Raw genomic sequence first — 26,290 nt, forward strand, 5'->3', positions numbered from 1 at the left:
TTTCGCCGACCAATGAGATTGAATTATTTAGCGCATGCGCAGTTGATTTTCAAGTTTTAAGAGATTACCCTGGTATACTCGGTTCCACACCTGCAGTATTAATTTAAGAAACATATAACACATCCACGCATGATATTTTTTGAAGTCGCATTGTATGTACACTGGAAATATGTATATTTAATATATATATATATATATAAGGTATGGATGAAAAATGCATTCCGCGGATATGTTGCAACGAAGCAGTGGCTTTAGCTGGAGGTACCACGCCTAGATAACCTGGCCGAAGCCGATTCTAGGTGTGAAGTACGTATGCTCACGAGTTCTGCAGTCTCTCTTGTGTTGCCGTCTGTCCGTCGGTCCGTTCGTCGTGTCGTCGTCCACGAGGCCTTACAGATAGGTATGCCGCACCGCTTCGACGCTGGGTGTTCGCGCCCTTCGGATCCTGCCGACCCTAAGGTGCGGAATGAGTTACGCGCACTGTCAGCTATTGGTATTCATATCGCGTCGTAAATCGAGCCCGACACCTTCAAGAATGAAGCCAGCTTTACAGGGGTTTTCAACGATCCCTCTCAATCTTCGAAGTCTGAATTTTCCGCATCTCCTTGCAGCAAGAGTTAATCCGAAATCGCTAACATTCTTTCACCGGGAAATAAAAAACCCAATGACAGAAATACCCGAGTTATTGGGATGGAAAATTTCGCGCTTTCATATCTGGTGGCAGAATATTTAGAATTCTTACCAGACCTTACTTCATCATGAAAGATGTCCTTCGTCGCATTTTGTACCGTATGAACCAAATTTGACAAACTAAAAGCTCGATCTAATCTAACATGAAGTTCTTTCTTATGAAATATTAATTACTGCAACTGATTAATTTTTGCCTGTTTAATCTCTGGTTCTTCAGTGATATTGATCGGCTTGTAACGGTAATGATTGGGTTTTCACCGCGTATGAAAATTTCTAGAATTTTTGCAGTGTATCTAACATCAGTGAAATATTGTCGGGTAGTCTATTAACAAAAATATAAAGTAAAATCTTATTCAACCATGGGTATGATAAAGGGTCCATATATACTATAATCAGATAATCAGATTAATTAGCGTAACAATTTCTAGATATACCTATAATTTGAATCTGGAGCAATGATCGAATCTATGAACATTGTCTCGCGCTCGAAAATGTTTGATCAGATGACCTCGGCCTACGTACCTCACGGACGGCAAACCAATCACAGATTGCGAAATTATTATTCATTCCGTGGAAACCGCAGCTGTTTCGAAAAGATTCTGTACAGTCGATATGTCTGACCTTAATTAGTGGATGAGGCTTGATCAGGCTGAGCAGTGAAAATAAAGTAAAGAAAACAAACACCAGCGTGAAATAAGTAAAGGTAAATAAGCCTATAAGATTAATGTAATCGGTACACAAAGGGTGAAAGGATCCGAAGATCCATTTCTATTTTGCTTTATGTATTTTTCTCACGCAGGTGAATAAATTGTATCAAAACGAATGCGATCCATCAAGTTAGAAGTTAAAATTATCTAAATTTCATAAAGAAGCTCGGTGTGATACTAATTCATCTTGTTGCGGAAAAGATTTAAAGCGGAGAAGAAAGAGGTAGAGAAATCAACTAGATATCTTCCCATACAGATACTGTGTTGAAATTTGTATCTTTGCAAAAATTGAGCCCCGTCAGAATCTCTGATTCATATTAGGATTTGATTTTCATGTCAAAAACGTCGAACGAAAAAATTCCTTCCGCAAATTTTTAGATTACAGTCGCTTTAAAACGGTTAAAAGTATAAATAGATTTGTTCGATTTTCTACTACTGTGGCTCATTTCACTCACAGTTCTATTTTGTACGAAGTCATTGAAACAGATTTTCTTATGTTTGTAGTCAATTTAATATTAGCATTTGGTGATAATAATAAATATCGGTGCAATATTGGAAAATTGACTATTTAACAAGACGATATCCAAGTTTTTTTGTATAATTCTAGTAATTTCATACACATAAAGACATTTTCGTACCATGCGAATACGATGTTCAACCCAATAAATGCTCAATACTCGAGTCACTTTCCCCTTTTTCAAAAGAAAATGAGTAAAAAGTATCTATATCTGTGTAACGAATCACCCCTTTAACGAATAAGAATTCATAACCGTCAAGGATATTTCCTGACGAATCAATCGTTTCAAAATACTCAAAAATTTTCCCAGCTGTTTGTCTACGAGAAAAGGAAATTTCTCAGTTAGCACCTACAGCTGACAGTGAGTCGGTAAAGAAATACCAGTCACGAAGATGCCGATGAAGGCTGCGCTGTGTGTCGACACCTGCGCAGTTGAGAACCACGAGCGACGGGGACCCCGTAGAGGCCGCGAGAAAGAGTTCAAGTAGCCGTCGACGAGCCGGTGCACGGCTGAGGTCTCCGCCCGGGTAATGGGTATTACGAGAATGAAGCGGAAAGTGAGCCGAGGTGGGTGCGCTCGATCCGGAGGACCGACGCCGAAGGCGCCCCGGGCTCCTGGTGCGATTCTGGGCGTAGCGGCACTGACCGTCGCATTGCACAGGTGTCTGACACCGGGTTCGAGCCCTTCGCCCTCGCCGGATGTTTCTTGGCGAAGGAGAAGAAGCGTCGATCCGACGCGGCGGGCAAAGAAAAGCGCTTCGAACGCTTTCCCGGAGAATTTGGGAATTCGTTTCGCTCGATGTTTTGGAATTGTTTTTGGTGAGGATGCGGCTGAGGGATTCTTACGCTTTGATTAATTGTTTTTTGCTTCTGTTTTTTATTTGATCTTTGAACCGATGATTTGGATCGAATATGCATTGGAGATAGCCGAGTGATCGATTAGTCGGAAAAATGCCTGATCGGGAAACCTGAGCTCGCCGAACTTCATTTGAATCAAGAAATATGCGGTAACGCAGGAAAAAAATGTTATGTAGATTTTACATCTCATGTGGTAAATATTTGGACAGCACTTTTTTCGAGTCAAATATACATCAGTTGTGGTGGATCTATCGAAGCGTGTTGCAACTGTTACTATTGGTTTTGTAACTCTCGTTATCAGATTTGTAAATCTGGTCACAATTGCTGTATATTTAACTCTAAAAAAATACTGTCCATATGGACCACCACCAGAGGAGATGTAAAATCTACGATATTTTTATTTCCGTGTGAGTTTGAATATGTGGGACACGCATAAATCGGTTAAGTTATGGATTTCAAAATGCCAATTTAAAAAAAAAAATAAGTAAAATCAAAAGTTTTTCAAAGCGAAGTTAGAAATTCTATCGAAAACGAATCAAATTTAAATCTCTACAAAATTCAGACAAGCTACTCGCACAGAGTAAGTAGAATGGTTCTGGAGGTATTTTTCTGCCCAGGATCAATTATTATTGAATGAAACTGAAACTAGCAGCCAGAGTTAGCCGCTAAAGATTAGTCAAATGTATTAAATTTTTGGGAAATAGAAAAATGCAGTTCAGTTTTATCCTTATAATTCTATAAAAGTATACATGAGGCTCAAGGTGTTTCACAAAATTTTGATTTTCAGACCTCACTACCTTATTCGAATAAACATTACAACGCTTGGCTCCCAATTCTGGCTACTAGCTTTGCCTCGTAATAATTGACAATTTTTTTACAAATATATTTCAAGGTTTTCATGTAAAAAAAATTTTCGGCAATAAATTTCACACTTGTATTTAATATTAACGTGTATTTATATTCGTTGTATGCTCAATAACACATATTGGAGTGGGTTAAAAGATTTGTGAAATCGCAGAGAAATCGACGCTGTTTTTGATTTACGGTCTTTATCGCCAAGCTTTAATGTACTGCGTGCGAGTTAAAAAGTTAATTCTGAGAACTCGCGATTTACCGTATGAAAGACGTTTAATAATAAATTGAGCTGGTGCCGATAAAGCAAACTATGTATCTCGATTTACTGTTGAAAAAAAGTACAAAACCATATAATCATGATATACGCTTTAAAATAATAGTAATAACAATAACAATAATAATAATAATAATAAAAACAGGTTCTTACGAAGTTCCACATGCAGGCGATAAAAATTCTGCCGTGAACAAAAGCAGTTTTTCACTCGATCAAAATAAATATCATCTCATCTCGAATAGAAGTAGAAAAAAAGATTATTGTGCTGCTCCGCAAGTCTCTGTTTCTGCGAAATTCAACTATTTTTGTCCGCATCGACCGACGATTGAAATGGCTTTAGTTGCATCAAAAAAAAAAAAAAAAGTCATCAAGTATTCCAGAAGTCAAGAAGAATGAAAATACCACACAGCAGTCTCACTTGAATATAACCTAACGCGAAGTATTATTAATTTCTGGAATTTGTTTAAATTTTTTTTTTCTTTGCTTCGGTATACACACATGGCTACGAATTTTCGTATCCTTATACAGCTGCAATGTATTTCTCAACACCGCACGATCGGCTGCATCGAATTGATGGAATTTATACTCCTTCGGTCTTTCCTCCGTGTATTATGTTACGCAATTCAACCCGGACACCTCTTAGGCGGTATCTACCTAGGCGGTCACGTGCAAAATTCTATGAAAGAAGTAATTACCGATTATTCGGTGACTCAGCAAGGTTCACCAATATTCAAGCGAAAGTCAATCGCGTGTCTGCAGCCGACAGCCCAGCGTAAACAGTCGAGAGGACAGAATCGGCGGTGGTGTAACCATACAATCGAAACCTTTTAGCCGTTTAATCTGGCCTCGTTCAGCGGCGATTATCCGCGCACAGGTTATGCTCTGCAGTTCGATACAACCGTTCAATTCTATCGGGCAGCACAAGACTCGATAAGGCATATCGATAACACGGTCGAACACGATTGTCTGGTATTGTTCAACTTGTAACGTATATAAATAAATAAATACCCTCGCCGAATCGCTGAGGGAGCGGACAATGCGACCTTTATTCAATTTCGCCACCACAGACACCTGGTAGGCTAGTCAGAAGTTCCCTACCTCAGAAGGTGTATGATATACGCAGCGAGTCCAGTATACCTGCATTGCCGATCAATCGGACCGATTTGATTGCCTGCATTTCGCAAACGCCTTTATACAAACTGGAACCGGTTGGCCGAGGTTCGATATTCTTTTTTTAACTTTTTCGCGAGATAGTCGAACATTCGGTCATTATCATATTATTAAGTTCGCAAGATACGAAGATTTCTTTGGTAATGCAAAGATATAAAATACTTGAATTATGAACAAAAGCTCGCAGATGTTGATGCTTCGTTTCAAACTGTTTGAAGGTGGTTCGAAATCTACAGTGAAATTTGTTCGATTTCGCACTTTCATCGCTCATTTTATTCAGAAGATAATCTTCTGCGAATTCGTTGAACACTAGTTCTTGTTTATCATGTTAGAAACGTTAAATATTTGGTTTAATAACGGAGCTCTGGTATTCGTTACGATCAATAAATGGCAGTATTGAATTGGTTGCGGAAAAAAAAATCAGTCGCTTTCTAAAAAATAGCATTTTGAGTAAAAAGAACCGTAATAATGTGAAATCGAACGAATGTACCAGATTTTCAACAGCTTCGAAACTACTTGAAATAAAGCATCGATATCGCAAATGTTTTTTGACAATTCCAGTATTCTCTATTTTTGCATTTTGAAAGATATCTTCGTTACCTCCGAATGTAATGAATTTGTTAAACACTCAATGCACTTTTCTCTTGAGATAAAATAAAATTAATAAAAGATACTGATTTTTGGGCAGTCCACCCTCTTCAAACACTGACGCATTTTACGTCCAGTTAGTATACTTCTATACTTGGCGTTGAAATGTCATGTCAAAAATCATGAAATATTATGAAATCCTGACTCTAATACCTCAATTGTCACTATTATACCTGCTCGTTTCGTGCAAAGGCCTGCGTACATAGTGTGCAAAGTAGTTTCACTCATTGTCAGTGGTCCTAAGGGTATCGCAAAACTCTTGGTCCCAGCGTTGAGCCAGGTTTTACGGTATACTTTTATCGTAATCGGATTCAATTCCGCACCGTTCGTGTATTTCCTGCCCAAAGTGCGATTCGATTACAGCGCATTACAGAAGCCATACCTACCGGGAGTTGAGACGAATGTTATCTCCGGCAAAGATTGGCCAATACATTGTGTAATTACACAGGCTTATATACGAGTATATTACGTATATGAATAATTAAGAAGTATGTACTCTTGCGTACGGATATGTCGTAAGAGCCGTCGTGCTTAGTCATCACGTTTGACTGACGACGAGCGGTGCAGGTCCGAAATCTAACACTTCCAACGGTCTCTTGGTCCATCCGATTCCATCCAAAGTTTACCATCGCGGCTGGCGACATGAGGTTCCGATTGAATTATTAACTACGGCGTAGATGTAAAATACGTTAAGTATTTGACGAACAAGGCGTGTAATCGAAGATTTTAGTCGTGGGTCTTTCTGCGGTGTGTATCAAAAATTGTATGAAGTCTGGACCGCGGGCTGAAGATTTTTCTTATGGGTTCGGTACTAACCATTCCACTTAAACGCAGCTGCTGATGGATCAAACTTCAGAACTAATGCGCGTGCCTATTGTGGATTTTGTGTTTGCATCCTGCTTTTGACAGGCATTTCTTTAGTCGTCAAACATACAGTAACTTGAGTCTTTTATTGTAAGTCACGTTACTTACAGATTCTAGTGTCATCCTGTATTGAGGTGAAGCTTAAGGAATTTGTCATTTGAGCCGCTGAAGAATCAGCTAAGCGTAGTAATTTGTGAGAATAGCTTTTCAAGAAACCGAATATCGTATGGAGTGAGTTTGTTTGTTTTCATTGGGATTGTGCTACCTCAATCGATCGATCGTATACTTGAATTGATTCTTCTTTCGACTAATTGTCTGATCGAAAGTATTTCGATACATCGTTTTTCCGATTAATCAATTAACTGGCCTCTTCAATTATCGGTTGTTCCAATTAATCGATTAATCGTACAGCCCTAAGCTTCGGAAAGGAAAACCGTACATACATGCCTAGAATATGTGCATTACTCATGCGTTCTGCACACCGACGCCCAAGCATACGGAATTCCCTCGAGCATGGGATTATAGGTGAGTTTCTCAAGAATCAAGCAAGCCAAATGAATCGGTTACGTGAATTTTCTGGGAGTCAGGTGTTGTTACGTAATTAGCGAGGCTGATAGTGCTTCGGTGCTGCACGGGTGGTCCCTCACTCACGCGGTGGACGTGGTTGGTGGTCTGGAATCGTGATAGGGACGTCGCTAACCGTAGCAATGACTTTTTTCAAGCAGCCAAATTATTGCAAAAAGTCTGGTATTCCTCGTTATTGGAAGAAAATAAAGCCGTCCCAATCGTTTCGATAACTCGGATTACATATTTCTCCAATCTCTGAGTGGGGTACAAAAATGCGAAAGACCGAAAAGTCGAAGCGAATAAATCACGAATGTCAAACCACCGACAGTTAAAAATGTAGAAAGACCATAAATACGAAAAGATAACTTTTAGTAAAATACAAATTGAGAACGCAAAAACGTATAAATAAATTTATACCGAATTTTTTTTTTTTTTTTGGTATTGGCCAAGATTACGTAGGGTAAAATATTGAATAGCGAAAATACCAAACATGTTAGCCGCTCTCAATTTTTTATATCGGCACTTTCATTTTCCTGTATCACCATATTCTGTGTTTTGTTCATTCGGAATGCCGACTGTTCTCAAAATACTTTTTCGTATAAGAGAGCGTTCGGTTAAATGGACTTTCGGTTAAACAGTTATTCTACTGAGTGATTTATCGAATATCCCAACTTCGGTAAGTAAATCATTCGTTGTTTTAAAATTGGTATATCGAACATGTCGGGTTTTCTATCAGTCGACTTTTTCGTCTTTCGGGATTTTGACCATCAGCTTAATCTCTAATAAGACTTGGGGTATAGCAAAAAGACACGCAATGCTTCTGACTACCGAGTTAATGGATACGTACGTTATTCGTTGACGGCACGTGTTTTCTTGTCCTTTTGCGATTTGTGCTAAGCAGAAATTCTACGCCTTTAAATTGTAGAGTAAACTTCCACAATTTTTATCCAAATCGAGTATCCTTCAGAAATCGTATTACAGATCAGATACAACTACAATTTCTACAATGCTGTTAAGTTGGCTCTGCAAATAGAAATGAACCAGTACGTGCTTGTGGCGTTACCGTTTTGAATAAGATTCTTGACCCAATATATTCCAATATGCATAATTATTGTGAAAGTTTTACAAAAATTACCTGATTCAAATTATATTCGTAGAAGTTTTGCTAACGTAATACAATCTTACTTAATCGTATAACGTGTGTGTCTAATATGCATAGATGGTATAATAGATGGGGATGGCGGCAACGATTCCGAGAGTTCCTTTTGCGGCGCGGTCCATCATTCGTGCATCAAGGATTTATTCCTTACAAGGAAAGTGTTACGCGGCGGTTACGAGTCACATGGACGTTGTGTTTATTTTTTTCTCTCCGATCATGTCCATGTCCGCAGCCAACGGCTATTTACATGGATGAATGTACCTGTCAGGTGGACAGACGCGTGCAGCCGGTATAGAAAAAATTTCGTTGCGAAAGTCGTCCACGGAGCTGTTTGAAGTGCGTATATGGATGTCGATTGCACCGTTCGTACTTGAGCCGATTTCGTGTTTACCTCATAACTTTGCCGATTTTGTTTCATCCGTTTAATCGTTCTTTCTTTAATTTTATCAGAAAGAGTACAATTTCGAAAATTTTCAAGTTAGTTGAAAAATTAACGACGGAGCCAGGAATCGAACCCGGTATCTAGAAATGCTTTACCGGAGACTTACTCCACTGGACCACCTAGCCGTCCTGACTACAGTGTTATTAATTTCTCTCATCACCTGTATTCGAAATTGTTTTGTTTTCGTGTGCCTTGAATATATAAAACGCTTGATTTTAATTTTATCCTCTTCTCTTACGAACCAGCGGCCGCGATGATTTACCGCTGACTGTGTCTTGCGATTATTGTTGGCAAGTTGAGATCAAGCCTGAACCGCGAGCACGAAATCCTCGGGGTGTTAATCTTAGGAGGAGAAAATAAATCTACGATTATTCTCACGACTATCAGCGGAACTGAATTCCCAGCAGGATACGAGGCGGTATATATTGCTCGGAGTTGGCCGACGGGCCTCCAGGGTGGCACGAGGGGTGCGGAACGAGGTTAGAGATACTAATAAATAACCTATCTAGCAATATTATCTTCCCAGTCTCCCGGAGCACGGTCTGTACGGATATCAAAGCAGGGAGACGGGAGACGATCCAGGGCGTGCACTTCTGCACAGAGTCTCCGCTGAGCATCTTCCTCTTCTCGCTTCGCAGCCGAAGGTGCGAACCGCGTCGTCCCGCCTACCGGGATGCAAAAAGCGCATCTAGATCCCCGCGCGTCGTTCAGTCAGGCATTATCATTACTAAGTCACAACGTACCAGCGGAGAAATACACGCCCCTGCATCATCCAGCGAGATACGGGTGGACGCATAATTTTTTTACAGCATTTTTTATTCCATTCCTTCCTTCCCGTATTCCTCTTCACGAGGATTCAACCGCTGGGCAATTTCATCGCGGCTCAATAACGCTTGCACCAAATTGCTACCGCCATTTTTAAAATCACAACCGTGGACCGAGCTGCGTTAATTTCTCGACGGATGAAAAATCGTAACGCTATACGCAAAAGTAAGTAAGTGCCCGGGCTCATTACGGTCGTGTTATTACACTCCGTAGTTAGACTTTGTTCTCTCTCCACTTCTTTCGCTCTCTGGCCTTCGATCTCCACTCTAAACAACGCGGTAGTAGAAACAGCCAGCTCAGATGCGATTGCCGATTGTAACCGGATGCGATAGACAAAAAACCTTAAGCTTGAACCAAGGGTATGGGTATATTAAGAGGCTTGCTGGCCCGAAGACCGCTGATCGTCAGAAAGGTGTGAGGTCTAGATTGAAGGTGTGAAGCGGGGACTAACGATCAAATGATGAGGAGATGGCGGTGAAAAACTACGCCACGATCGATCAGCTACGACCAACAGACGAAATCATGGGAATTACCTTTTTGACGCTCGGTACCGCTAACAACTTTGTCAAAGTGAAAAAAAATTTACTGCAGGCCAGGTCCCGAGGCCTAGCCTCTGGTGCAAGCTCCAAGTCCCTAAGCTGAGTTTCTGGTGTAAGTTTGAAGTCGCCACAAGATATAAAACTTCAAATCCCGGTAAGGTAGGCTTTAAAACTCGAGACCTAGTCCATGAGTCTAGTATACGTCAAGTCCTTAGCAATGAACGGACGTGTTTTGATTTTTGTTGTACATATAGCTGTAACTATCTAAGTAAAGCCCTGGATGTATGTTCATTGTGTGTTTCGTCAACTTTAATTTCTACGATTCATTCATTTGTGAAGCTCTGTTTTGATCAGACCGTTGATCCAAATCGAAATGTGTCACAAATACGCGGACGTTGTAAATGAGACTTATGCAAAAGTGAAAATTGAGATATCTCTTCAATTGGTCAATTCGTGTTATGTCTTTGGTCAAGACTCTTAGACGAAAGCTTCTTTCAAACTTTGCGAGGATAAATAATTTCAATTTTTACAGACGCTTTGCCTACGTGTTCTCGACTTATTACTCGTTTCATCGTCAAAGTGCAATTCCGTGTAGACGAGAATGGAGGCAGAGTGTTCCGGGTTTGCACAGAGAGAAACGATATGTGCACAACTGCCAAGGTGCAGTGGCTAATCGCGATGTAAAAGTGTTCGTTGTTGGCATATCCAGGTACAAAGAGCTAGCGAACAGTACCGAACGCGATGAACGTTTACTTTCGATTCAGGGAAAATATTACGCCCTGCTGTTACTCGCCTACTTCTATGAACTTTTGAACCACGTAGTTCATGTGTGCAGCCAAGGTGCGTATAAGAAAACGCCAGATTCGAATTTAAATAATAGCTGCACCACACCCACGCAGAGCAATGAAGCCGAGCGAATGCGATTTCCAATATAGGTGCGGGGTAACTCTAACCCAGAGAGAGGTTGATTTATGCGATCCGAAATGTTCGTTTGTTTCGCAAGGTTACAGAAATGCGACCACCTTACTCGGGGATCAAGATTTCCAAGTTATAGCTGAGAAACGGGAAAGTAACGTAATGTAATACTAATATTCATGTGTAATAACCTAGCTGCGGGGTGTGATAAGAAATAAATGACGGAACGATACCGATGCGATTCGGTTTGTTATTAATTATGCTGCCTGGTACTCCTCCGCTGTTTTGACCTTTTAAATTTATTTTACAAAACCGCTAACACGTTTTTCTAGTTACCTACCTCGACTTCTTGGGTTGTGCAACTCTCAAGCCTGGCTAGTTCTAGGCTACGCCTGGATTATACCTTAATCTTCGCCTTCAGAGCATTTGGCCAATTTTTAAGGCGTGGGCTACCGCTCGACTGTCTTCTGAACTATGACAGACTACTACACAGCGAAATTATATTGAAATGCAAATGCAACTAGACCAAATCAGCGTAGGTATATCACCTGCTAGAATATCAAACCAGAAGATTAAGCAATCATCGTGGAACACTTGAGAGTCCATCGAAAGCTAACCAATAAAATTGAATATATTGACGCTATTCAACGATCCCTGCAGAATCCTTTTGCAGAACCATTCTCAAACTCTAAAATTAAGATTTCTTAACCGCTGATCAACATCGTTATCACTTCTAGAGTCTTGATTCCTATACCAACCAATTTTACAAGTAAATCTACTTATCGTAAGATTCCACGCTGCTGGTTCAGTGACAAAAAGTGCAAAAAAAATTGCAGGCGTCTGGTCGCTATAATAGTATTATGCCTATTACTGTTACGTGCGTGCTGGTGAAAGGAGAATATCGCCGAAAAATGATTCCGTCACAGGCATCGGATAGCACAAATGTTTGCTGGACACGCGATAACGGGAAAATAATTCAATAATTCAATAATTCAGTACTAGCAGTCACGACAAAGCCACAGTCAAACCAATTTGAACGTCCTTAACGTAGAACAACGACGCTTAGCTAGTCATTTGGTGGTTTATCAAATCATCGTCAGAAGCTCTGTGTTGTAGTCAGCCACGTATGTTGAAAATTATAGCGTGCAGTGTAAATCCTGAATCCAAATTGTGAACTTTTGTGACGAGAAAAAAGAACAGTTAATTGATTTTCATGTTCCGAAAACCCTTGTTCTGGCAATTTCCTGTCAAGTTAATTAATTACGGGCCCTGTAATATTACAGGCGCCATTTTAATCGGTTTTTAGCCGGTTTAAGTCCCTGTGTGCATACAAGTGGCCCACGCAAATGACAGCATACCCAAATTAGTAGGAAGGCTGACGAGACAGAGGTTGGAAGTTGCAGGTATCATCGCGTGTGATAAATACTCCAAAAATGGAACAGGTGGGCGGTCAGCTCAATTGACTTCGAGACGTCGGACGCTCGAAAGCGGCCTAACCGTCGACCCACGAGTGAACAGTTAGGTATGACGCAATTTCAACTCGAGAGATATTTTTAATTACGGTTATACGCTGACATCTTCGCTCCGCCTGATGTCCAGTTGACAAGTTGGATCAACGAGTTTACGCACACACAAAAACCGTGATGAATGTCGTCTACCGACTCTTTGGTTCCCGTGTGAGTTCGGTAATTAACGCAAATGTGAAAATGTGTTCGCCGAAATATACCGCTAATCAGAATCTGCTGTCAGAACATTTTTTAAAATTTGGATCAATACGGAAACAACAATTTTAAAAACCGGTTTTTTCAGCTAACTTTGATAGCAAGGTTTTCCAACTTCAATAAAGACTATTAGCTATTGGCTGAAGCCAGCTTTTATCACATAAAAGGCAGTCGCACTTTTCATAGAATTATTATACCGATTTGCTAGAGAAATCTTGCTCGAAAAATTCGAGAACAAAGAACCTGTAATTTTATGTAAGCAGCAGATCATATATTATCACGGAAAGGCAGCATAACCTCTAAACAGACCTATAATGATTGTGTTTCAACTGCAGAGAATAGTCGGGGACTCACGAATGAGAGAACATCTCCGAGACGTAATAATTATTAAAACATTATCCGACAGATTGATTCGGTGATCACTTACCTGGTTGATTTCGTGGTCCAAGTCTCGTGCGCTCTTGGCGCTCCTCAGTTGATCGCCACGATATTCACGGTATCTCATAGTAACCTCATCGTCGGTTAAGGCTCCACTGCTGCTGATGCGATTGTTCTTCTTCGATGACTTTTGGGATTCCTCCTTGGCCTTCTTCTCCTTCTTACTAAACAACTGTTTGACCTTGCTCATAGTTCCACTTTTGCCGCTCTTCTTCGTGACTTTTTTCTCGTACTTCTTATTGTCGCCCAGACCAGAGGGTGGCTTTGAGGTGACAGACTTTGTGCCCCCGTTGGCGCTGACGTACTTGTCGTATCTGCGTTTCTCGGACGGTGTCAGGTCCATGTTCCTGTCGGTATGCCTGCGTTCGTGTCTGATGAACCGCATCGTCACAAAGCCCTCGTCCTCCGACTCGAGAGGTTCCCTACGGTCGGCCTCTTGGGAGTCTCGGCGATAATCGTTTTCTATTCCAGAGTCGGCCAGCCGGTCCTTGCGATCTGGATCGCTCAGACGACTTTCCCTGTGTCTCCGTTCGGAGTGGCCCCTGACCTCATGGTGGCGCGTGTGCCGCGTCTTGCTCTCGTGGAAGGCCCTTGGGCTGACCGGTGGACTTTCGTCGAAAGTTTCAAGCCCGGAACCCCCCTGTCTTTCCTTACCGACCTTGACGCCGCGACGGAGGCTGTCTCTAGCGTCTGAGTCGTCAAAGTAATCGAGATGATTGCGTGACCGGCGGACCATCTTCTTTGCCTCATCATCCGTCTTTCTTTCCTTGCGAAGCGTCCGGGTCGACTCCTCCTGGTGAAGGTATCTCGTTTCTCGACGTACAGAGTCACGCGCTGTGGTGTCGGAGTCGTACCGGCTGGAGTTATAGCCGCGATCAGGACGCATCCGCGGTGGGGAACTGTCGTACTCGTCCTGAAGAGGGTGTTTGCCCATGTACCGCTGGGTGGTCCTCGTCTCCTTGTAGTACTTGCTACCTAGTTGACTGTTGGTCAGCTGAGAGATGTCTGTGTCGTAGTCATCGTTGGGCCTTTCCCGAAGATGATCGACCACGTGTTGACCGACCGGTGGAGAGGCGATCTTTCGCGTCTCCAAGGGCGGACTCTCCAAGACTGAGCGTCGAAGGTCTCTGGCGTTGACGTAGTCGACGGTACTCAAGTTCTCGTGTGACCTGGTGGTGTACTCACTCCGTAGTGCCCTGACTCTGGCGTTCTCACCGATCTGATCGAGCCGCTGAGATGACTTGCTGATGCCGCGCATGGTCTCGAAACTCTTCTTGGGCTTGGATGAGTATGGGTCGCGGATTAGACCCGCGTCACGGTCCAGGAAATCGTCGCTCTTCGAGAGCTTGTGATCGCTGAACTTCTTCGGTGTGAGTATCGGTGACACGTTCTCCTTGAACTCGGACCTGCGTCCAACATTGTCGTCGAGTACGTAGCCGGGCGGCTTGTAGGGACTTCCGAGATTCCTGGCGGTCTGAAACCTTTCCTCCGGGCTGGTCCTGCTTCTGTCACTTAGGAAGGGCTTGAAGTCATCCGCATAACTCTCATGGGTGCGGGTCTCAACGATATATTTGTCGCCATACTTGTTTGTTCTCGTCTCGACCGTGTAACCATCCCTCGGCTTTTGCTCAACGTACGTCTCCCCAGGTATTTTGTTCGTAATCTTCTTCTCGTACCCGTAAACCTTCCCGTTGTCTTGATGAAGCTCCTTCTCGAATATATACTTGTCGCCGTTGCTGTTGGTCCGAGTCTCGGTGATATAGGTGTCGACGTACCTCTTCGGGGATGCTACGCGATTCGGTATCACCGGCGATGGAACGATCGGCTTGTCGATTATTTCGTGTTCCACTTTGTTGCTTTTCGCAGCGAACATCTCGTCGGCCAGTAGTCTCGACTTTATCCTTGACTCGAGCAGGTCTCGCCTGGCACTCAGCTCACTCGTCTTGTTCGAAAAGCCCCTGTCATGCAGCTGGGACCTGACATTGAACTCGCCGTTGTCCTTGCGCCGGGAATCCATGCCGTCGGCTCTTCCGCGGTCAGAAGTATCCACGAATACGGTAGACGTGTACTTCTCCGGCTTGCCAAACAGGCCGCGATCAATCTCGTTCAAATCATGCATGCGCTTCGACTCGGTCGTTCTCGATACGTATTCACCGCGGCTGTTTGCGAACTCACCAAAGTGCGTTGTCGCGTTCTTCTTCTCCTCGTCGTACCGCGACTTGAAGCTATTGATCTCGTTGTTCCGGTGCAGATCACTGTTGTAGGCATAGTCAGCCCTCCTGTAATCTTTCTCCGCTGGACTGTTCTCCCTGGATGAATCCTTGCGCTCAAGTCCGAGGCCCTCATCGCTGTCAGAGTGACTTCGCTGAGCCTTCTTCTTGTCCATCTGCACCTGGGCGTAAATCACACCGCCTGGTGGCGACGTGGGGCTCGATTCGTTCGGTCGGGTGTAAGAGAAGGGCATGTTGTTGTTGTGCCCGAAACCAGGACTCGGCGTCACCAAGGTCCTCGGTAGATGCGGCGGAGGTGATCTGTCGTTTGACAGTCTATGGATCATCTTGTGAATGGTTGACTCCTCACCGATTTGCTGATCGTATCGGCTGCTGTGCAACATCGTTGAGTCCACTTCGTCAGTATCTTTTTTAGTCCCTTCCTTTTCTTCTTGTGCAGAGTTTTCTTCCTCTTTCGTCGGTGTCTTTGTCTTTCCACCGTTGTTGCCTTTCTTTGGTGTCTTCGGTGACTTCGACGGACTCGTTACGGTGATTTCCGGCACCAAGGTTTCCTTCTTGGCCTCGTTCTGTTCGTCCCTTGATTCCTTCTTCGATTTCTTCGCCTCCGAAGTCTTGCTGAAATTGAAAGGTTGCGGGGCGTCAACCTGCGGCGATGCCTCGATTATAGGTGACAGCTGTTTCTTTGCTCTGATCGCACTCACGTGCGAACTTTCTTCGCTCTCACTACCACTCCGCTTGCGTTGGGGTCGATTGCTCGTTGAGGTACCCGCGTCACTGTAACTCCGTGCAACGGGTTTACCCTTTCTTTCCAATTTAGGTGAGAACAACTTGACGATAGGATTCTTCACCTTCCTGGCGCTAGCATCGCTTGCGCTCCTCTCCAACGCCTTTTTCTTTGCCTTCGGTATCTCGACTAGATCCTCAGTGGTAACACCGATCTCCTCGCTCCGGCGTCTGACGTCCAATGGAAGTTCCGGTCGTTTCTTGTTCCTCCTTGCCGGTAGGGTGCTGAATTTACCAGGAAGAGACGATACCTTGTTGTCTCGCGCAATGCACTTCAAATTACCGACCTGTTCGAGTATCAGGGCGGCCTCTTGGGCTAGGTCCTCCTTGCTTCTGCTGGTTATGCGTTCTTTGCGCACTGGAGTGGCGATCAGTCGGCCTTCCCCGTCACCCACCAGAGCTGAGGTTACTCGGGGAGTCTCACGCCCTGAAACAATCAAGCAAATCGATTGGTTATTACGGTGGCTGTCTGTCTGTCCGTGCAGGAGTCAGTGAAGGTCTACGCGCGGCTCGATTGAACCTCCCGAATCGGCTATATCTCTCAGCAGTAGATATAGAGAAGGATATAAATGAATGGCGGGAGAGCTTCGCAAGAAAGGAAAGGCTGAATTACTGATTCGTTTGATTACTAATAAATTCCCAATCCGTATGATCGCATATAAGATTCCGTTACCTATCCGCGTATGGCTCGTGCGTGACTGACCACCACATATAATTACTTGTAGGAAATATAAATCCCCGAGTAAAATAATCGTTGAAGTTCGATTCCACGGGTAATATATTGGTTCCTAATATTGTTATGCTGCAATTACAATCGCCGAATTATTATTTCAGTTTTTTCTTTCGTAATTTCAATTCGCAGTCACTGGTTGTCCTTCGCATCGAACAGCTACCGGATTAACATTGACTTTGCACAGTGAATGTTCAGTAAATTTATTATCCGGTTTGAAAAATCTAACAAGGATGACGATCACTTCCGAAAGTGAAATGTGCTGTTTTAACCCATTTTATGCATTCTCAAAGGTATTTGTACAGCGGTGATGAAACTCATGCGCGTTGCGAGCAGAAGAAATCAAATTTATGTACCTACTAACGTATCTTATACCTACATAAGTAGGTGTAGAAGCGCGCGAGGAACGCGTCATGACCTTTCGACGCGCACGTTACGTTTACAATACACAAAGTGACGGGTAACATCTATGGCCTCGATCGGGGCTCGACGCGCAGCCAAAGGAGAATCAGGAACTAGTCCCTGGAACGTAGGATATAAGGAATGGATAGAAGGGTTGGGTCAAAGGTCAACGGGTGTGTACACAACGGCATAACACTGGTAAGTCCAGAGCCCCGAGTCCATCGCACGAGTAAGATCGCTATCTGAACTATTGCTGAGCTATTGCTAACCTAGCATAACCCCACCTTACCTAGCCCAGGATCTTTCGCGCTTTGCCTTTAAATCGCACCACCATAGGTGCACATTTACTTATGCCGCAGGTTATATGATTCATTTTAATCGCTCCTAGCAAACACCTTGATAACTTGAAAACCATGCGTGACATGACGTGGAAAGAATATCATAAACGCAAACATTCATTTTCTGGATAAAACTGGTAGTCTTTTGGTCGAAAAATATTATGCACGAATATTGGTCGAATTATGGATTTAGTGCGGTTTTTTTTCATCTTTCACGCTTATAACTTGTATAAATATATGAAATAAATATTTTTACAGCAAGAATATAACATAAATTCCCTCTCAATTGAAAAAATGCGAGAAACAAAGAATTCGATGCAATCACTCAATCGTTTAGATCAGTGTTTTTAAACCTGTGGGTCGTGATCCCCAGGAATTCGCCAAGTCTTATTCGGGGAATCGCGGTCGCAAGCCAGGTAAAAGTAAGAACCATAAACAAAGTTTCACAAGGAATCCTTTAATTATAAAATCACCTTTGAAATCACTGATATGGTTTTATTATGGATCGGGGGGGTCGCCAGATTTTTCTTACTTGTAAAGGGGTCGTGAATTCAAGAACGTTGAAAAACACTGGTTTAGATTACGGAATATCGAATTCCCCAGTCTATTCACCAGTATTGAGATTGTAGATTACTTAAATGTTTATATAGGTGGTCTGACATTTGGGTAATTTCTTATTTCTACTTTTTTCCGCAAGTTTTTATCTTAAACTTCATCACGGACTTTTGCCCAAAGCAAATTACCTCATTGATACACGCTATACAATTACCAACAGTAACGGCTATGATAAGCTGATTCTTCAATGCTATTCACGATAATATCGATGAACTGTACATGTTTTTGTTTAATTGAAATTCTTTATTTTGGAATTCAATTTTTTTTGTAATCCTGCGTTTCCTTTTCCTGCAACCCCAAGATATTGAGAATGCTGGCAGTTTGTCTCATTGTGTTTTACTCGGTATTAGAAACATCTATATCCGTATATATATCACGATTAAAATCAGCCTTCCCATAGCATAAGCGGGTACAGCAATCGCAATTCGATACTGTAGGTTAAATTGGTAATAAATTTTGTAGAAGCTGAAGGAGGCTACTTGATTATACTAGTATACGTATGACCGATGATCTATCAGGTCAAAGTTACCGGGCAATTACATAAATTTTCAAACACACCCAACTCCACCAAATGAACTGCTATGGGTAACAGGAAAGGAATACTCGGCATTGGAAAAGGAACGAAAGTCTTGTTCAATTATATTCAATTAAATTTCGCGCGCATTTAAAATCATTCGAAACAAAACTACGTGATTAGAACCTTATTTTGTATCATGGTATAAAAAAATGTTTAGAGGTTTTGACACTTTATTGAAAAAACATGTTCCAGTCAGTCTTAAAATTTTGTATACTCGTCTCATCGATTTGCTTATTAATGTTTTCTAATCAATTCTAATTTTCCAGTTTATTGATTTGACTTGCTGCACTAAAATTTGAATCATTGTGAAGTCTTGTTATATATACATATATATATATACTTGCAGGTCGAGGAATCCATCGCATGACAATGAAATAAACAAAAGTTATTATCAACAATCTGCCTAATTTCGACTGCAGAGAAATTGCGATGTTTTAAATTACATTAATATTTTCCTGATGACGGTTTTGCCTTATTATTCACAGTGTCCCAAAAAATCTGCGATCTTCTTAGGGTACAGATCCATGGAGTAAACATATGTGAAGGGTGCACCGTGCCGTAGGCCGGATCGCGTGCAGTCGCAGAACGAGCAACGACGACAGCGAGATAATCCGTGGGGTAAAAATTAACACGAGTTGAAATTTGAGTTGCTTTGCGTGAGGGCTCTTTAATGTTCGATAAACTCAACTCGGGTGACGTGTTTAGTAACGGAATCACTTACCAACGTGAAGAAAACTTAGTTATAACTTCCAGATGCGTGGTACGATCAGCGTGTTGCGATTTCTCTATATACCTGTTATACGTGTGGATCTATCGTAGCCGATGCATGCCTCAGAGGTAATTGCGTTGCGGGGGTTCCCACGCGCGCATACCGCACAACACGCTGCGATTCCCAACTATGTAACGCACTTAAGTAACATTCACAAAGTTAATTTTTTCACCATTCGCTCTTTCTCTGTTCCTAATCATATTATCATATGTGGTTTATCTACCTGTCAGCTATTTTCCCTTCTGTTGAATCAACTTCTGGAACTGGTCAATCTGAATCGTATAATTTGTAATATAGAATACTCAGAAGCCTGACAATATACTTGGTTACTTTTAAGGAGACGGCAATTGGTGAACAAAGTTAGCTGATTGTCAATATTAAGAGACTTTAAAAATTGTTTCCATCCATTTACAAGGGCTGCACCTGATTCCTTTTATAACATCGCCATTTGTTATCCTAGAAATATGCAACTTTGCAGGTCTACATATGTATCACAAATTACGTCAACTAATGTAACATTGTAAAAAACAAACTTGCGTAGATATTTTTAACTTGTGCTCATATACAGTCAATTCCTGAATAGCTTTTTATCCATTACTCATTCTTTATAGGATGAGAGAGGCGATGTCATCATATAAAAAAAGAAAAATAAAAGGTCTCGAACATCTTGAAAGGGCTGTTTCACCTTCGTAAACGGACGATAGAAACACTTTATATGTACGGCCCATCAAAGAAATCGTCCGTCTGGATCATTCAAGAGCAACTGCAGGAACTGTTATCCATAAAGCTTTAGCACGCGATGAATTATAACTTATAAGAAAAAAAGAAGCGAGTCCATGATTCATTTACCTTGCTAGCAATATGACGGGAATCGCATCTGAAACGCTCCGGATGAAGGTGAACCCCTAACGAGATGTGAGTGAAGAATAGAGGAACGAACTTATACGCTGAGCAGAGAAATGTATTTATAAACCAGCACGCAAGGATTTTCCATAACTCCAAGATTTACAACGTCTGCGCTTGGTCTCAGCTGGAGACACCGGAGGTGAATCGAGATGCGAGACTTGCAAAGAGCTGACAGGATCACGGGGAGGTCATCGGTAACTCAGTCGGCACGCGGTGAAACGAGGTCAGTCCCTATGCCTCGATTAGCATTTCTGGATGCCGAGGAGCATCGTGTCGAATCTAATCGCAGCGTTGCGATCAAGCGGTAAGCGCGACTGAATTAGTCGAGAGATTCTGCAGCTTGAACTCTCGACGCACCGCGCACGCATCCGAGGGAAAGAAGGTCGTCGTCGAAGATTAAGTGGACAGTGACTCGGAGAGTCTGATTACACTTTGTTAGCCCGAGATAACGCGGCGTAATGAGCTTTCACGATTATACACGGACGTTAGAGAATCGGCGATCAATTATGAGCTTTTGTGCAGTCGATATTGCAAGAGACTCGAAGTTAATATCGAAGTAAAAATCGTGAGTGGCCAAGTCGTGCTGTTGGAAGTTCATTACACGACGGAACGCACACGTTATGAAAAGGCGCAATTGGCAATGAATTTAAGCAGCAGGTTGCTAGCTTGCATTGGAATCCGCGACGCGAAACAACCCCCCTGGCATATCTATTGTGTGCCATCTTTTCCGACCAGGCGTCGAAGCGGCACTGATCACAAGGCGATCGGGACCATTGCGACAGTGTAAAATTGCGCTTTCTCAGATCCCGAGGCAGCCAATAAGGTTCGGTTCACCGACCGGCCGTATATATCGATAAGCCGAAGCCCAACTAGATCCCGAGATACTCCTCGGAGTGTAGAGATGAAGCTAGCGTCATCCGCGTGTCCCCTGAAGGAAACCTGAAGTCGATCAGATTAGCATGTGACGCACGTGTGTATACGTGAAGGGGAGAATTGATAGGCATGCTGCTCGCGAGGTGAAGCTGGGGATAGGGAATCACCGGGGACGGAAAGGAAGGAGACGGAGGAGGGGAATCGAGTCTAACTTGAAATACAACTGGTATGTAAGAACGTGCAGTGATGCCTCATTCATCTTGTGGCAATTATCAACTCGTAAACCGCCGTAATATCTATTATTTACTATCGCATACATGCTTCGGACCCGTCTTGATCTCACGATGACAACCACCTTCTCTTCATCGGCGTCGTTAACGTTTGAATATGACTCTCGAACGTTCATGAAGACCCCTTACTAAACCACGCGACAATCCTTGAGATCTTGACACATAACGCCCACGCGATTTTAAAACTGTTCGCGAGGCAGTGTTAAGATGAGAAAGTGTAAAATATTTTTTCTCCGGTGTAACAGTAACTTTACCGCCTGGTACCATTCGAAAGTATCAGAATTCCTGTACCAACTTACAGTTCCGAAAATTCCAACGTGACAGCTGGATTTATCAAACAGTCGGAAGGAAGTGATTGAACGAACTAACGCGGCGGTGAGAAAACACTTTCTGCAGCATTAATTAAATGCAAATAGGTGGCAAAAGCGGAGACTATAGTCTTTCGATTCCGATTTAATACTGGTTCCGATATTCAAGGGGCTCAGAAGAGGGAGATAAAGTAACTGTTCCCACGTCCAAAGATCAGGATAGCAGTTAATAATTAACCGGCTGCGAACGTGGTTCCGATATTAAATCTATCCTTTACGTTCGTTAGGGTGGTCAAGAAATACAAGAAATAGCTAAGGCCGTCTAGAACGCGGTAGAGGAGAAGAGCGACTGTGAAAGAGCGAAGAGATAACTCATATAAGATAGTCTTTTTAAAAGCTTGAGCAAACGCGAGTCTTATGAACGATTTATGTTCAATTAAACCGCCTGCAATTCGCGTCTGGGTGTTCGTCGCTGGGCTTTCCAACCGTGGCCGCGAAATGGCGCTGGTTTAGTATTGATGTTGTTGCTGTACCGGCAGCACTGTAGGCAACAGGTGCGCCGACGATCGGTGATGGTCTCTGTCCAACTCCAGAGTCACGGCTGGTCTGCTATAAGTGATAGTAAAAAAACCGGAAGTGGTGAGACTCCGAGGTAGAGGTCACAGGTCGATCCTTGCCTCTGACCCACACCTCCGGGGCCTCTTCCACGCTGATACTCACATACAATGAACAACCGATACTCGAGGGTGGCTTTAAAATGAGCAGCCCGGAAACCAGGATAATCACAAAAACTAACGTAGTTTTTTTTCTGCTGCCATTTGTCGATTCTCCACAAAGCAACCGCGAAATCGGAGCAATTGAAGAAATAGCAAGAAATGCAACTATCAAATTGAGAAGAGGATACGAAGTTGGGTGATACACTTAACCTTAAAATCTGTTCATTCATTATCCTACCTTACCGACTGTGTATCCACAAAATAATTGAATTATGTCATTATGATGACTTGTAACAGGTAAAAATAAAAGACTGCCTAGTCTTCCCGAATAATTGCTTCAACATTCTGAGATCTAACAATTCGCATCACCTGCATCACTTTCACGTACTGTGTTTCACAGCTGAAGTCTGAGGTAACTAGCCTGCATGAAAATGACTAATCTGCATGTCAATCTACCAAGTTTCGCCGTTTCCTTTCGGCAAAAGAAGTTTGATTTCAAGTTTTATATCGATGAAACAGTTCTTTGATGACTTATACGGTATAAGTTTATTGTTCTGGATTGAAACATGAAGAATCGAAGCTTGGGCTTCGCACACGAACGTTGACAATTAAGTTATTATTTTAGTCGGCAAAGGAACTCAAATGACACGTCAACTGAACGAAATGAATCCTACTGACTTTTTGCTTTTACATGATGAAGTTATACGTTTCTAGCAATTGGTTGAAGAAGATTTCGAAGCTTAAGAGATATGCGTGCCGCACTCCTTAACATCACGAGCTGTCTGCAAAGCCTGGAATTTGCTGCTAGGATGAAGCCGTAGCTGGGAATTATAACGTCGGTCGCCCTGGCGCACATCGATTGACAGGACGTTAATTATTTTCAGGGATTTACCGCACTGAAAGGAACTCGTTAGCGAAATTGCGTGCAAAATGCCGGTCTTCGCTCGAATCCATTGCGTGAACGCTTAAATTCCTGGCATGCACGTTTATGACTCTTACACTCCCCGCGAACAGATACTTCGCCTATGTACCGGGATTTATCTACGTTCTATTTACCTTGGGTTTACACTTTAGCATTTGCATGTATTTTTTCGCACTTAGCGAGGTTTCCAAGGCTTGCAGAAAGCGAAAGCACGTCGAAACAGCTCGTGAATATTTCGTTGAGTTCCGAATCTGGTTGATTAGATACGGACAAATACTTAGGCTAATCGATCACGCAGGTGTGGTCGTAGATTCGTCAGGTACCACGACCCGCCGTTTTTTCACCGCGATCCTTCGGAGTTTGCACGAAACGCAATTATTTTATTGTGACTTCGGACTCGAGAAACCGCACGTAATTTGGGATTCAAAATGGCGCCAGATACGCGGTTTTATGGTCTTCAGATGAGCGTGAGATATTAACGTGAGTAGCAAAAAAATTCTGCAAACGATGAGCGTGCTTCCGAGGTACCTCGTCCAACTACTATTAGTAATTTTATTGCGGGACAAAAAACTGTCTATACCAACGACTAACGTCTCGCTTCAAACGAATCTACAATCTAGACGAATTACATACAACTACTAAAATATGAAAACTGTGACTTTGGCCACATGCGAATGTTCTCGAATTCGGGCACTAATCACACGAAACAACGGTCAAGGACAAAAAACTTGCAAGAAAAAATCAGTTTCTTTCGGTTCAAGATTCGCATTCAAAAGTTTTCACGGTATAAAGTTCGAAGTGCATCAATTTTTGCTATGTATGATTTCCTTCGTTGTTGGAAAGTCTTATTCTCTTCACTTTTGTTTCCTGGTTTTTTGACAGTGAATGAAAAAAAGGAGCAAAAAATGAGTAAAAGAAGTAGTGGAGTGACTGCTGAGGAAAAATGTTAAGGAAATATGTAGGTAAGGTAGAAGAAGAAAGCCGCGTTGAAACGAACGGAAAGTTATGAGCCAGCGGGGTCTCAGTATCTAACTAAGATCAAGTCGCAGATCTGCGGAGTGTGCGCGGCGTGGTTCCCATGGGCCCGCCTTCAGCGGCGCTAGTTTATAGCTCCGTGATCACCTCTAAAGGGGGTTGTAATTTAGCGACTAGCCTGTGTACGATGTAAGCAAAAAAAAATAAAAAATAAAGAACGAAAGAATAGTAAAAAATCCATACGGCTTTTCGCTTCGCTTTATACTCGGCGGTGGTTTATTGTCGATGTAGATTTATTTGTACCCTTTCCCTTCCGATCTACACTTTTCCCTGCTGATTCCGCTTCCCGCGAGTTAAGGCTACGTACACGTGAAAAGCATATATCCTGTTGTTCCATGGAAATGTCCCATGGGCAATTCAACATAGCGTCAAATACGCCTGCATTTATGTAATCCAGAATCTGTACAACCAATCGACATATTTTTTTTCGTGACGTCTAACTAATTTCAAATATCGATGTACCCGTAATTGCCTCGATAGTAAACGCATCTCAGTCGATAAAAGCGTGTGAAGTAAGGTAAAGAAACGTGCACGGTCGATTGATGTCTCGGCCGATTTTGCGATCGTTGACTGGGCATCGAAGCAGTTCAGTGTGCTGTGGAAGTGGATGTTATGGAAAAACCCATCGTTCATCGGTGGTTGATGATAGTTGTACAGAAACTACAGCTTTACCCGACACGCACCATCTATTGCGGTGTCGGTATTCGATACTCGTTCGCTTAATTTGAATGTCATTTCGTGAGACAAGTTTTAAAACTGTACTCACTAAACAACTTGCATACGGTGAAAAAAAGCGTATTGCAATCTGTTGAGCGACTCGAGAGACCTCAGAAGGACAAAAACGGTGGCTCTAGTTTTATACTTAGAAAATGAGTTAGCGAAGAGAAAATTGGATAGAAAAGAGGGAAGATGATTTGGTCATTTACTATAACGTATAGCTTTGAGTTGACGATTAGTCTGGTTTCACTTGAATAGAATCATAGAATAGAATCTCTAACACTATTATAAATGGTTATGTAGCGTCTTGGCGTGCATGTACAAGTTTCAGGTGCGATAAATTCGTTCGATACTGAAAACAAAATACTATAACAAAGAAAATGAGTAAAAAGTTTTTCGTGTAATATTTTATTTACGTGCCTGCAATAATTGAACACTATTCACGGGATCCTGTTCAGAACCAACTCAGTAAAAACAGGTGATTTGTGGAGCGATTTGATTTTATCATGCGATTCGGTGCATCGCGCCGGATAATTGAATGGATACATCGCAATTAAAACAGTTGTCCACCCACCCCACCTTGTTTATGGAAATACCAGGAGTCGGGTTAACTCGCGCCTACGTTTTAAACCTTTGCCTATAGCCGTAGCCTTTTACGGAACTCTGTACATATCATCTGTGCAAGAGTGTAAACCGCATGCGCAGGGATGAAATAAATCCGGGCAGGATCGCGCGTGTTAGTCTGCATGCACGAAGCGACGCAGCAGCGGTCGAAGGATGCTGCAAACTGGCAAGTACGTAGAAAAGGAGAGGAGAATTCGGTATCCCGAGGGCTTCGAAGGGGAAAGTAAGGATCTGTAATCGTTGCGTTTAAGGTGCGTGCCTCGCG

At 42.6% G+C, this 26,290-nt stretch overlaps 1 protein-coding gene across 2 annotated transcripts in view; it reads right to left on the reverse strand.

Annotated features, from left to right (window-relative positions):
- Positions 1–26,290, reverse strand: part of LOC124301389 (uncharacterized) — a 131,384-nt gene that overhangs the window by 74,655 nt on the left and 30,439 nt on the right. For both annotated transcript variants that reach the window (XM_046756349.1, XM_046756348.1), the window contains exon 3: positions 13,179–16,630. In XM_046756349.1, coding sequence (XP_046612305.1) covers positions 13,179–16,630 — 3,452 coding nt within the window. The remainder of the gene's footprint in view (positions 1–13,178; positions 16,631–26,290) is intronic.

Source organism: Neodiprion virginianus, chromosome 3, assembly GCF_021901495.1.
Source record: "Neodiprion virginianus isolate iyNeoVirg1 chromosome 3, iyNeoVirg1.1, whole genome shotgun sequence".
In the NCBI taxonomy this organism is placed as follows: Eukaryota; Metazoa; Arthropoda; class Insecta; order Hymenoptera; family Diprionidae; genus Neodiprion; species Neodiprion virginianus.